This window comes from Tachypleus tridentatus, chromosome 13 (genome assembly GCF_004210375.1).
Source record: "Tachypleus tridentatus isolate NWPU-2018 chromosome 13, ASM421037v1, whole genome shotgun sequence".
NCBI classification, from domain to species: domain Eukaryota; kingdom Metazoa; phylum Arthropoda; class Merostomata; order Xiphosura; family Limulidae; genus Tachypleus; species Tachypleus tridentatus.
The window spans coordinates 179686867-179700302 of NC_134837.1; the positions used below are offsets into that span (position 1 = coordinate 179686867).

The 13436-nt window shown below is 34.4% G+C and overlaps 1 protein-coding gene across 3 annotated transcripts in view; it reads right to left on the reverse strand.

Moving 5' to 3' along the window:
- LOC143237386 (prestin-like) overlaps positions 1 to 12259 on the reverse strand; it is a 55952-nt gene extending 43693 nt beyond the window's left edge. Inside the window, exon 1 of one of the 3 annotated variants that reach the window (XM_076476593.1) lies at positions 12070 to 12257. In XM_076476593.1, coding sequence (XP_076332708.1) covers positions 12070 to 12087 — 18 coding nt within the window. In that variant the 5' untranslated portion in view covers positions 12088 to 12257. Of the gene's footprint in view, positions 1 to 12069 lie in introns of all 3 variants that reach the window. The other 2 variants (XM_076476591.1, XM_076476594.1) reach the window with 2 other exon arrangements.
- Between the last annotated feature and the right edge of the window lie 1177 nt (positions 12260 to 13436).

Consider the following 13436-nt stretch of genomic DNA (forward strand, 5'->3'; position numbering starts at 1 on the left):
AGTGAGAGACTTGAAACTGTGACCATGCGCGTTGGACAATATGGAAGTGCGCATACTCTAAACTGTTTCTCGGTGTTAAAATGTATGTCCACATATTTGTTAGCATATCAAGTCATCTCACGAGAATGCTAAAATTATTATATGTTGTTATATACGTCAATGTTGGATACAGTACCGATTTTACCTGCAGTATTTAATATCTCTTACATCACATGCATATAAAGTCAACGCAAAAACTTATTTCGTCAGTTTCGTGATCTATCAAAAACAAAAGTTGTTGCAACGCGCAAAGCTACACGACAGCTATCTGCCCTAGCTGTCTCTAATTTTGCAGTGTGAGACTAGAGGGTTTGTTTGTTTGTTTGGAATTTCGCGCAAAGCTACACGAGGGCTATCTGCTCTGGCCGTCCCTAATATAGTAGTGGAAGACTAGAGGGAAGGCAGCTAGTCATCACCACCCACCGCCAACTCTTGGGCTACTCTTTTACCAACGAATAGTGGGATTGATCGTAACATTATAACGCCCCCACGTCTGAAAGGGCGAGCTTGTTTGGTGTAACGGGGATTTGAACCCGGGACCTGCAAATTACAAGTCGAGTGCTTTAACCACCTGGCCATGTCGAGCTCAGTTTCGTGATCTATTAAAAACAAAAGTTGTTATATCGTTTATTACATATCTAAATATTGGTTATCTTTTGAGAGCCTTGCAACCATTTACCTGATAAACGTGTTATATTATATTATTCAGTTATAATATTTTGATCGTAACCTATTTTAACAAGATATTAACATTCAAAATATATTAAAATTCTTATTTTAGTTTACTTATTTTTTCCATTCAATTTATTACGTACAAGCAGAAAAAAAAGTGGCCATATCGGTAAAATGTTTGTTTGGTTTCAAATTTCACACAAAGCTACTCGAGGGCTATCTGTGCTAGCCGTCCCTGATCTAGCAGTGTAAGACTAGAGGGAAGGTTGCCTAGTCATCACCACCCACCGCCAACTTTTGGGCTACTCTTTTGCCAACGAATAGTTGGATTGACCGTCACATTCATAACAACCCCACAGCTGAAAAGGCGAAGCTGTTTGGTGCGACGGGAATGCGAACCCGCGACCCTCAGATTACGAGTCGCACGGCTTAACACGCTTGGCCATGCCGGGCCGTATCGGTAAATCCCCCTTTCTTGTATAATTACAGTGAGAGGTGATGACATTTTAATAAGGTTAAACCTCCTTCTGGCCTTGATTACGTAATTCACAAGCTCTTACATTACTTCCACAAGGCCAGGCATGGCCAGGTGGGTTAAGACGTTTGACTCGTATTCTAAGGATCGCGGGTTCAAATCCCCTTCGCACCAAACATGCTCGCCCTTTCAGCCGTGAGAGCGTTATAATGTGACGGTCAATCCAGCTATTCGTTGGTAAAAGAGTAGCCCAAGAGTTGGCGGTGGGTGGTGATGACTACCTGCCTTCCATCTAGTCTTACACTGATAAATTAGGGACGGCTAGCTCATATAGGCCTTTGCGCGAAATTCAGAAACAAATAAATAAACAATGCTTCCACAAAATGTGGCCTTACTATGATAATACACTTCCTAGTAAAGGCAATGCTCTGGATTTTCTTAAAACATTGTAACAATCTAAGCTACTGCAGTGCTTATGTCTGTGTACGGCAATCGTGTACAGAAATTTTGACATACATGAAAATTAATTTTCTTTTCCGTGTTATTTTATATTATGTAATAACTAGTTACCTAGTTTAAGTGCGTAATTGCACAGGCAGTGTTCACACTATTATTTTAAAACAATTTCACACGAAACCTTTTTTAATATTTTGTATTTCTGATAAAGTAAATACGTGTTCATTGATCGTTGTGAGTTTGGGTTATTCTCACCAACAAGTAAGACACATTAGAGTTCGTGGAGGTTCGAAGTAACTCGTAATTCTTTTTCGAAGAATAATCGCACCTTCTAAGAATGTTTTGCATATTCTAACATTCCCCGTCACACCAAACATGCTCGTCCTTTCAGCTATGGGGACAATAATGCGACAACAGTTCCATGTATGTGTTGTTGACTAATCGCATTAAGTAGAGACTACTGACATAATTTATAACATTAAAAGTAGGAATATCCAGGTCTAGTGACATAGTTTATAACATTAAAAGTAGGAACATCCAGGTCTAGTGACATAGTTTATAACATTAAAAGTAGGAACAGCCAGGTCTAGTGACATAGTTTATAATAATAATAATAATAATAATAAATTTATTAAGCAATAAATTAGACACAAAAAATCAAATATCATTTTAAAACCATCAACAAAGAGTTAACTCGTCCTGTGATGGTTAAACACATAAAAATGTAAAATCAAAACTTACAAAATCAATGTAAAGTTCCCAGAATATTATCATCAGTATTTAAGATCCATTGTTTTAAGTATTTCTTTTGATTAACACGATTAATAGAAGATCTTATACTATAAGGAATAAAATTATGAATACGAGGTGCCAAATAAAGATATTGATGAAGTGTAACTGTTTTACGTGGTGTGGGTACATTAATTGGAAAAAAAGATTGAAGTCGTGTAAAATATGAAGTGACTTTAAAAGGCCTATTAAAAGAAACATGCAATGTAGATAAAGCTAAAAAATATAAATAAAGTTTATCATATGAAAGAGGGGAGTTAAATTTACTGAAATCGGTATCAAGCCTATGAGTAAAAATAAGAGAGAAAACACTTTTTTGCAACTTGTGAATAGGAATTAAAAAAGTCTTATATGTGCCACCCCAAATTGAAATACAATATTGTAAGAAAGATTGAAAGAGAGCATAATATACACTTAACAAAATATGATAAGGAGCACAATGACTAAGTTCAAAAATTAGCATAGAACTATATTTTAATTTATTAACTAAAGAATTAATATGAAATTGCCAATTTAATTTTCGATCTAAAATAATTCCTAAATATTTAACAGAGGAAACTTGAGTCAATTTGGGACACTTACAATTAGGGTAAGTATAACAATCACTAGAATGATAAAAAATAGAAGGAAAAGCTGGAATGACACCATAAAGGTTAAACTGAAGAAGAAAAGATTTAGATATATTTAAGGATAAGTCATTACAGAAAAGCCAATTTTAATTTTATTAAGATCACTAGAAATAATGGCTTCATTAATTAGATTTGGCTTACTATAAACAACAGCAATATCATCGGCATAGGCTTGGATATCTCCAAAAACTGTTGGTAAAGAATATCATTTATATAAATGAGAAATAATAAAGGGCCCAGAACAGAACCTTGTGGTACTCCAACATTAATTGTAAGCCAATCACTATAATTATTATGGATACAAACTGATTGCTTTCTATTGTGAAAGTAAGAAAAAACCAATCAAAAAACAATGCCTCTAAAACCATAATAAGATAATTTATTTAACAATATTTTATGATTAACAGAATCAAAAGCTTTGGCTAAGTCAAGAAAAACAGCAATTGGATGAAGATCAGAATCCAAAGCTTCTGTAATACTTCCCACAAGTTTAGCAACAGCAACCTCCGTTCCAAGCCCAGGCCGAAAGCCAAATTGAGAAGGAGACAAAACTGAATGTCTATCAAGAAATGATAAAATTCTAATCTTCATAGATTTTTCAAATAGTTTAGAGAAATGTATTAATAAGGAAATAGGTCTATAATTCGTAAAATCAGAAATATTACCAGATTTATAAATAGGAATGACCAATGATAACTTTAAAGCATTAGGAAACTTCCCTTGAGTAAAAGATAAATTAATTAAAAAAGTCAAAATTGGTGCAAAAAGATTAGCATTAGCTTTCAAAATCTTAACCGAAACACCATCTACACCATTAGAAGCTGAATTTGATAAGGAGAAAATATTATTCATAGTTTCAGATACAGTAACAGGATATAGATAACAAGAAGAAGAAGGAGCAGGAGGCATGCCCTGAGAACAAAATTTAGGATTGGAGCAAGTAGATTTAGCAACATTAACAAAAAAATAATTCAAATCAGATAAATCAGTAGTACCAAAATTACAAAATTTCTTATTTTTTTTTTTTTAACATCAATAATAGAGTTAACAATATTCCAATTCTGTTTAATAGTTTTAGCATTCTTAAACAGGTTATGATAATAAGTCCATTTAGTCTTACGGGTCAAGCTAACAACATAATTCCTTAAACACTTAAATCTAATCTTTAGATAATAATAGTTTATAACATTAAAAGTAGGAACAGCCAGGTCTAGTGACATAGTTTATAACATTAAAAGTTGGAATAACCAGGTCTAGTGACATAGTTTATAACATTAAAAGTTGGAATAACCAGGTCTAGTGACATAGTTTATAACATTAAAAGTTGGAATAACCAGGTCTAGTGACATAGTTTATAACATTAAAAGTAGGAACAGCCAGGTCTAGTGACATAGTTTATAACATTAAAAGTTGGAATAACCAGGTCTAGTGACATAGTTTATAACATTAAAAGTTGGAATAACCAGGTCTAGTGACACTTTTCGCGAATGTCCAAAACATATCTAATTGTTAAATCGCTTTTGCTCTGTTTCCGATAAAAATATTAAAACTACCTGTCAGAATCCCTAATTTTAAACTGTCAACAAGCTGTTAGCACCCACCACAAACTCGCAGGCCTCTCTTTACTAGTAAGCGGTTGCATTGACCATCGTATTGAAACTTTCATAAGAATGAAATAAAGGATTTGTTATTCGCTGGGTTTCGATACCGCGACCTGCGGGTTGCGAGTTCATAACCCTAACCACCAGAATATGTGAGGCCCTATCTGTCAACCAAGTACATGTATTTGCAGTTCTTTTAATTAAACAAAAACGATATCTCAAACGGTGACTCTTGAAAGAAAATACAAACAACTAAGTGACATAATACGGTTATAATCTACCGAACAGTACAGATAATGCTATTTGCAAACCAAAGCGAGAACTTCTAGTAAAATTTTATATTTGTTTCTAGATGAAATAAACTTTAAAACGTATTTGCTTATTTCGTTTGTTGTGAATTTTGCGCAAAGCTACTCGAAGGCTATCTGAGCTAGCTGTCCCTAATTTAGCAGTGTAAAGGTAGAGGGAAGGCAACTAGTCATCACCACCCACCTCCAACTCTTGGACTACTATTTTACCAACGTATAATGGGATTGCTTATTTCGTTTGTTGTGAATTTTGCGCAAAGCTACTCGAAGGCTATCTGAGCTAGCTGTCCCTAATTTAGCAGTGTAAAGGTAGAGGGAAGGCAGCTAGTCATCACCACCCACCTCCAACTCTTGGACTACTATTTTACCAACGTATAATGGGATCGGCTGTACCATTATAACATTCCCACGGCTGAAAGGGCGAGCATGTTTTGTATAACGGGGATTCGAACCCGCGATCCTCAGATTACAAGTCAAGTGCCTTAATCACCTGGCCATACAGTGGAATAGCTCTACTACGCCCAAAATGTGTACAGAAACCTTGCTTTTAGTGCTATAAGCTTTAAGATTTAATGTTCAGCCACTGGTGGCTAACTTTAGAACTCCTTCACTGTCGTTACTTTATGGATTATTAAACCATTTTTGGTAACATATTAATTAAGGTAAAATTCGAGTATATTTTGATCAACATTTTAAGTTATTTAAAAGTAGATGTTTATATGAAGCTAGATATTTGGATAAATTTAGATAACTCCTGGTCAGCAAATAGACGCCATTTGGAATGTTGGGTTTAAAGCATTTTCATCTACTGAACTACAAGATGCTAATATTCAAACTTGGCTGCCGTAGCGTGAAACAGTGTGGTAGCGATGACGCTACGAAATGTGATGAAAACAGTAGGTTTTAACACTTCTAATCACACGAGTGACAAGAAATGCTAATTCATTGGCCAACAGTAAAAAATGATGAGGCAGAACTACTGGATTGAATTATTACAAATATTTTCAATGTTTTCGATCGATTAACAATAAACAAACTAGTTTTAAAATTCTACTTCTTATTTAACGTGACACAGAACAATATATTGCTTTATATATAACTAACTCAAAGATATTACTGAAGATGGAAAAAAGTGTATGTTGGTTGAAGTGTGACAGTATTTAACATAATTGTTGATGATCTAGACTTTTCCATTCGTGACGAAATTAAAAGAACATGAACATTTGAAATATGAATATGTTGAAGTTCAAGCAACGAGTCCATTATTCAAACCAAGATGGAGGCTCAAAATCTTGACCATTTGTGACGTAACGACTGATGAAATTAAGATATCGTGGCTATTTGTCACGTGAAGATGAAAGTTGAAACGTCGTGGTCATTAGTCACATGAAGATGATGAAAGTAGAAACGTCGTGGTCATTAGTCACATGAAGATGATGAAAGGTGAAACGTTGTGGTCATTTGTCACGTGAAGATGATGAAATTTGAAACGTCGTGGACATTAGTCACATGAAGATGATGAAAGAAGAAGCGTTGTGGTCATTAGTCACATGAAGATGATGAAAGTAGAAACGCCGTGATCATTAATCACATGAAGATGATGAAAGTTGAAACGTCGTGGTCGTTAGTCAGATGAAGATGATAAAAGTAGAAACGTCGTGGTCATTAGTTACATGAAGATGATGAAAGTTGAAACGTTGGGGTCATTAATGAGTCACATGAAAATGATGAAAGTTGAAACGTCGTGGTCATTAGTCACTTTCATCATCGAAAGTAGAAACGTCGTGGTCATTAGTCCTTGTGACCATTTTCTGAAGTAGTTTTATAGCTGTTTTTTTATCCACAAGGCAAGTTATAAATCTCATGACGGAAATCTGGGCAATTATGTATTTGTAAGGTTTATATTTCGGATTTTAAAAATAAACGTTTTGTTTAAAAACAAACTTCACATGTAACAACTTTAAAAACAAGAATTGTCATTGCCCTAATTAACTAATGAAGCATAAGGAACAAGAAACTATTGACGTGCATATAACATTGAATACCTACAAATGCGCTTTTTAAACAAGTGTCGATGTACTTTAGGCTGAATGTTGTCTTGAATCACTATTGCACCCAAACTGTGAACCCGGGCATCACAGCTCGCGACTTTGTGCTTTATAAGGGTGATAGTGAAATTCCACTATTCGATCCAACGGTAGTAACTCCAGAGTTGGCGAAAGGTGTTTGACTATTTGTTTTCCCTTTGGTTTGCAGCTGAAAATCAGGGACTTTACGTGAGATATTAAAAAAGAAGGCACAATATACTGCTGTTTATCGTAATATTGCAGTTAGTTTAAAATTATTATGAATGGATGGAAGAGATGTTGTTCGCAAAATACAAAATTTCAAAATAGTAGACAGTAATTAGTTTTATTAGCAGAAATTTCATAGGATTTAACAAAACCGTTATGTAAAGTCCATTAAGCCCGACACTTACATGACGTGAAAAACTGTGCATTCTGCTGAAATTACTATCGAATCATGAAATTTCTAATTTTCATTCGCGATATAGAATATCTAGTTTAGTTACTATACAGAAACTTTGGCAAGAATGTATATCATGGGTCTGATTCAGGCTATATCTTTCTTCACTGTTACCGGGATTAATTCTTTTTGGCTAGATGTGTTCTGGGCTGCGGATCAAAACGCCTAAGGTTCGAGACATAACACTCTCCTCAAAATGTTCCCCTCCGGTAGCACAGCGGTAAGTCTGCGAACTTACAACATCAGAAACTGGTTTTCGATATCCGTTGTGGACAGAGTATAGTTAGCTAGCCCTCCTCTGTGCTTAACTTCAAAACAAACACTTTCTGCGAGAGTGAATTTCGTTATTCGGTTAAGATTAACCACGTATATTACGGATGTTGTTAACTGGTTGCTCTTCCTTTGATTAGCAGTTAGACATTAGTAATGGGTATGCTTGAGCCTTGGGGTTTCTGACGTGTGATATATTGCATAAGTTTGAAAAACAAGTTATTTTTACATCTTAATGTCTTATTTTATATTTCCTTTCATTTTATATGAACTGGGAGAACTGGTCCAGGGATAACTTACAAAACATTTCTTTACAAGAAAATAAATATATTTTTGGGTGATTAATTATTTTCGAAACGTCTGCACTTGTTTCTTAATATTTTTACAAGTACCGCAAACACATAAATCTTTTAGCCTACAAAATGTAATATAATTTACTCTAGTACCAAATTTGCCTTTTCAGGCTGTTTACACAATCATTTTCAGACAATCCAGAGAAGCATAGAACAGAATTAGTTAGCATCTTACTTAAGCGAAACAATGCTTCCAAGTGTTATATAGACAATGAGCCAAAGTTTTAACTGTAACTTGGATAATGAAATCATGCAGTCTTGATAACAAACCAATGTCTCCAAGTGCTATATAGACAATGAACCAAAGTTTTAACTGTAACTTGGATAATGAAATCATGCAGTCTTGATAACAAACCAATGTCTCCAAGTGTTACATAGACAATGAACCAAAGTTTTAACTGTAACCTGGATAATGAAATCATGCAGTCTTGATAACAAACCAATGTCTCCAAGTGCTATATAGACAATGAACCAAAGTTTTAACTGTAACCTGAATAATGAAATCATGCAGTCTCGAGAAAAAACCAATGTTTCCAAGTGTTTTCTAGACAATGGACCAAAGTTTTAACTGTAATCTGGATAATAAATTCATATAGCCCTGAAAACAAACCAATGTGATCCAAGGTTTCACAAGTACCAAACAATTAATCTCAAATTTTATATCCTGCGATATTTAACATTCTATCCATGGTCTATTTCTTTAATTTGGATATTATATAGCATATTAACAAAAACACCAACTTTATTTTGAATTTGATCAGGTTTAATATTATAACCCATATTATAAGTGATTGAAACTGCCTTAATCATTGAACATTCTCAAAAATAAAATACAAAGGTATTACATAAGAACATTTTGAAATCATTTTCATTCCTACATTCGTCGATTCTCTCTTGTAAAAACTGTTCTGTTCTTATGACAGTTTTGTATCTGTCCACTGTTATTATTCCTCGACTTACATAATATATCTTTAAAACGGTGACAAATACTCATTTACATATGTGTATATTGTACTCTTCGTTAGAAATGTCTGCTACATGTACTGTTAATTCCTTTTTTATATTTTAAAGAGGCCTTTTGTTAAATAGTACTATTTATTACAGATCTTAGAATTTTTTGTTTCTTTTTATCTGTTAGAGATAATGAAGCAATGTTTTAGAAATACGTATGTCATTTTGACAATGAAACAATGTTCTAGATACAGTATTGGTAATGAAACAGTGTTGCAGATGTCAATTTGATAACGAAACAATGTTGTAGATGTCTCTTTGATAATGAAACGATGTTCTAGATACAAGATTGACAATGAAACAGTTTTCTAGATGTCAATTTGATAGCGAAACAATGTTGTAAATGTTACTTTGATAATAAAACTGTGTTCTAGATGTCAATTTGATAATGAAACAATGTTGTAGATGTCACTTTGGTAATAAAACAGCTTTCTAGACTTCCATATGATGATGAAACAATGTTGTAGATGTCCATTGGATAATGAATCAATGTTCTAGATACAATATCGATATTTTCACATGCTTTTCTTATGTGGTGGTTGAAAATAATTTCACATTTTTATTGTGGTAGTTGAATATAATTTCACACGTTTTGCTTATGTGATGGGTGAAGATAATTTTACGTTTTTATTGTGGTAGTTGAAGATAATTTCACAATTTTATTGTCGTGGTTGAAAATAACTTTTCATTTTTATTGTGGTAGTTGAAGATAATTTCACATATTTTTCTTGTGTGGTGATTCAGTGATGACGAGAAAAGCCACTTGTAGAGAAATATATATGTAAAAACGGCTGGTTTGAGTTGAGAAATTTTTATGTAAAGGAGCAAACAACGTTTCGACCTTCTTCAAGTTGCTTAATTTCGCGACTTTAACCTACTAGTTACGTAACAAAAACATAAGCCATTTTCCCTTCTAGTAAAACTTTACCAGTTACAAGTGCTTGTTTTTTTTTTGTGACCTAAAAACTGAAATCCGGGTCAAAAAAAAAAAGAGTCGCTGGTACCTCTCTTATAATTTGTAGCCTCAGGGCTTTACTTACTTCCTTTGCTTTCGTTTTCTTCAGCAGAATAACTATAGTGTTGCTGGAACCAAATGATATGAAAGCAATCGACCATTCCTGCATACAAGTAGATCCTTAAAGTTGTAAAAACACACATAAAAGTCTGAATATTAGCTCTTGTTTGAGTTGAGCGCAAAGGTGCTCTGCTATTCGTCCTTAATTTAAAAGTGATAAACTAGAGGGACGGAAACTAGTCAACATTATCCGCCCCGCCAAATCTAGGGCTGTTCTTCTAGCAACGGATATTGGAACTGACAGCCACATCAGCACATCAAAACGTTCTCACGACCAAAAGTATTTTTGTTCGTTTTGTCTGTAACTGAGCATAAAGCTATACTACGGGCTATCAGTGCCCTGCCTACCACAGGTATTGAAACACAAATTCTAGAATTGTAAGTTCGCAAACGCGCCGCTATGCCACAAGGGGAGTGGCATGGACGAAAGAAATACTATATTTGATGATAAAAATTGGAACACCCATCCCGCAAATTGCGAGTCGAGCGCCCTAACTACAACGCCATGATGTGTTAGTTAATAATAACAATATTAAATAAAAATTTAGTTTTTCCGTGTGCTACCAACAGTGATTTTTAAAGGTTTGTATGAAAACATAAATGCTCCTTTTTTAACACATACAAATAATAAAAAATATGAAGGGCATTCTGAAAAATATCTTGTATTTCGAGGACCAGACGTTTGTTTGTTTTCTTTCAAATTTCGCGCATAGCTACATGAGGGCTATCTGAGCTAGCCGTCCCTAATTTAGCAGTGTAAGACTAGAGGAAAGGAAGCTGGTCATCACCACCCACCGCCAACACTTGGGCTACTCTTTTACCAACGAATAGTGAAATTGAACGGAACATAATAATGCCCCCACGGGGAACATTGTATGCAGTATTAACATTATCATACACATTGTATGTAGTATGAACATTATCATACACATTGTATGCAGTATGAACATTATCATACACATTGTATGTAGTATGAACATTATCATACACATTGTATGTAGTATGAACACTATCATACACATTGTATGCAGTATGAACATTATCATACACATTGTATGTAGTATGAACATTATCATATACATTGTATGCAGTATGAACATTATCATACACATTATACGTAGTATGAACATTATCATACACATTGTACGTAGTATGAACATTATCATATACATTGTATGCAGTATGAACATTATCATACACATTGTATGTAGTATGAACATTATCATACACATTGTACGTAGTATAAACATTATCATACACATTGTACGTAGTATGAACATTATCATACACATTGTACGTAGTATGAACATTATCATATACATTGTATGCAGTATGAACATTATCATACACATTGTACGTAGTATGAACATTATCATACACATTGTACGTAGTATGAACATTATCATACACGTTTCGTTGAATTGTAACTTTTTAATTTATTGCATTTTTGAGATTTTTTTGTTTGACAGTTTTCGTGCCAACTTCACAAAGAGCAACATGGTTATCTGTAATTATAAAATGATAAGGCAGCAAGTCAAATGCACCCACTACCAACTCTTAAGTTGCCCTTGTCTGATTAAGTAACAGGATTTTGATTGCCACTGTTATAACGTACTACTTGTTTTTTTTGCGACAAAAGAACGCGAACCATTGAACTCGTAGTCTAAGTATGTTAACCATTAATGAACGTCAGGCCATTTTATAAGGTAAAAGCAGAAAAAATCACCTACTACTTGAGTGAACATTTCACATTGATGTTTAAAATAGGTAACACTTAAACTGGAATACCTGTAAATGTTTAAAATAGGTAACACTTACCGTTCATTTGAGCGTCAACTGGAACACTTCAGATAGATAACACTTACCGTCAATCCGTGCGTCATCTGGAACACTTCAGATCTCCAGCTTTACACCAAACCAAGCGAATTCGAGAAAGTCTAAGTAGTAAAGTTTAATAACAAATCGTAGTGGGTTACCAACATCCACCCTTTGATCTTTCAGGTTGTGGATGAATTGTTCCTTGTTTTATTGATGTTTAAACACCGTTGAAAATCAATCCCCCAAATACTGAATTTTCATGAAGACCCGTTTATTTTTATGAAGTCAGATTTCAGTACATTCTCTCTATTTATAGCCTTAGCCCTCTATAACTATTTTATTATGAGTTCATCATGATTTTCAAAACATCAGTCAATATCTTTGTCATGCTCTCGTCATCTGCATTAACAAATTTTGGGCCCGGCATGGCCAAGCGCGTTCAGACGTGCGACTTGTAATCTGAGGGTCGCGGGTTCGCATCCCCATCGCGCCAAACATGCTCGCCCTACAGCCGTGGGGGCGTTATAATGCGACGGTTAATCCCACTATTCGTTGGTAAAAGAGTAGCCCAAGAGTTGGCGGTGGGTGGTGATGACTAGCTGCCTTCCCTTTAGTTTTACACTACTATATTAGGGACGGCTAGCACAGATAGCCCTCGAGTAGCTTTGTACGAAATTCCAAATCAAACAAACAGATTTTCATTAGAAAAATCAAGGATGTCGAATGACGCAGTTTGTGGTTTGGGTGCATTCATAACTTCGTTCAGTGAATTCCTTACCACCTTTAAACATAAAACAAATGTTTCTTTCAAGCTAACGTATTTATAGCTCAGGACCAGAAAAACAAAACACATAAAAAGAAACAGGTACTGGTAGCTTTTTTCGGTAGACGACAGTTATTTAGATACTGTAAGTGACTTTCAGTTTGACTAACAGGTTGTCCACTTCTTAATTGTGCAAATATATATATATTAATCCCACAAAACAGTTAATTAGTTTTGCACTGATTTCACATAAACAAAATAGACTACAAATACTATTCGACCACTATCTGCAAATATTGGTCGGATGTTATTCTGCTTGAGTTTATCTTTGATTCCCTCTCCCCAAACACATTCATATATATATATCAGGTCATCCCTTAAGTAATGTCCGATTTTAGGTTCAGAAAAAGAGAAAGGATTTCAAACGCTTTTCATGTTATTTAATCAATAATGTATATTCCATTATTATTAATTACTTTCTGCCAACGATTTAGAAGTTTCTGAATGCCACTTCTTTAACATTCTTGGGGTTTGGAGGAAAAGAATGTGGAGAAGGTAGTTTTGACATCTTCATGTCTTCCAAGCTCTTTTCCATCAAGATAGTTCTCCAAACTTCGGATTAGATGACAATCAGATAGGGTAAGATCTAAG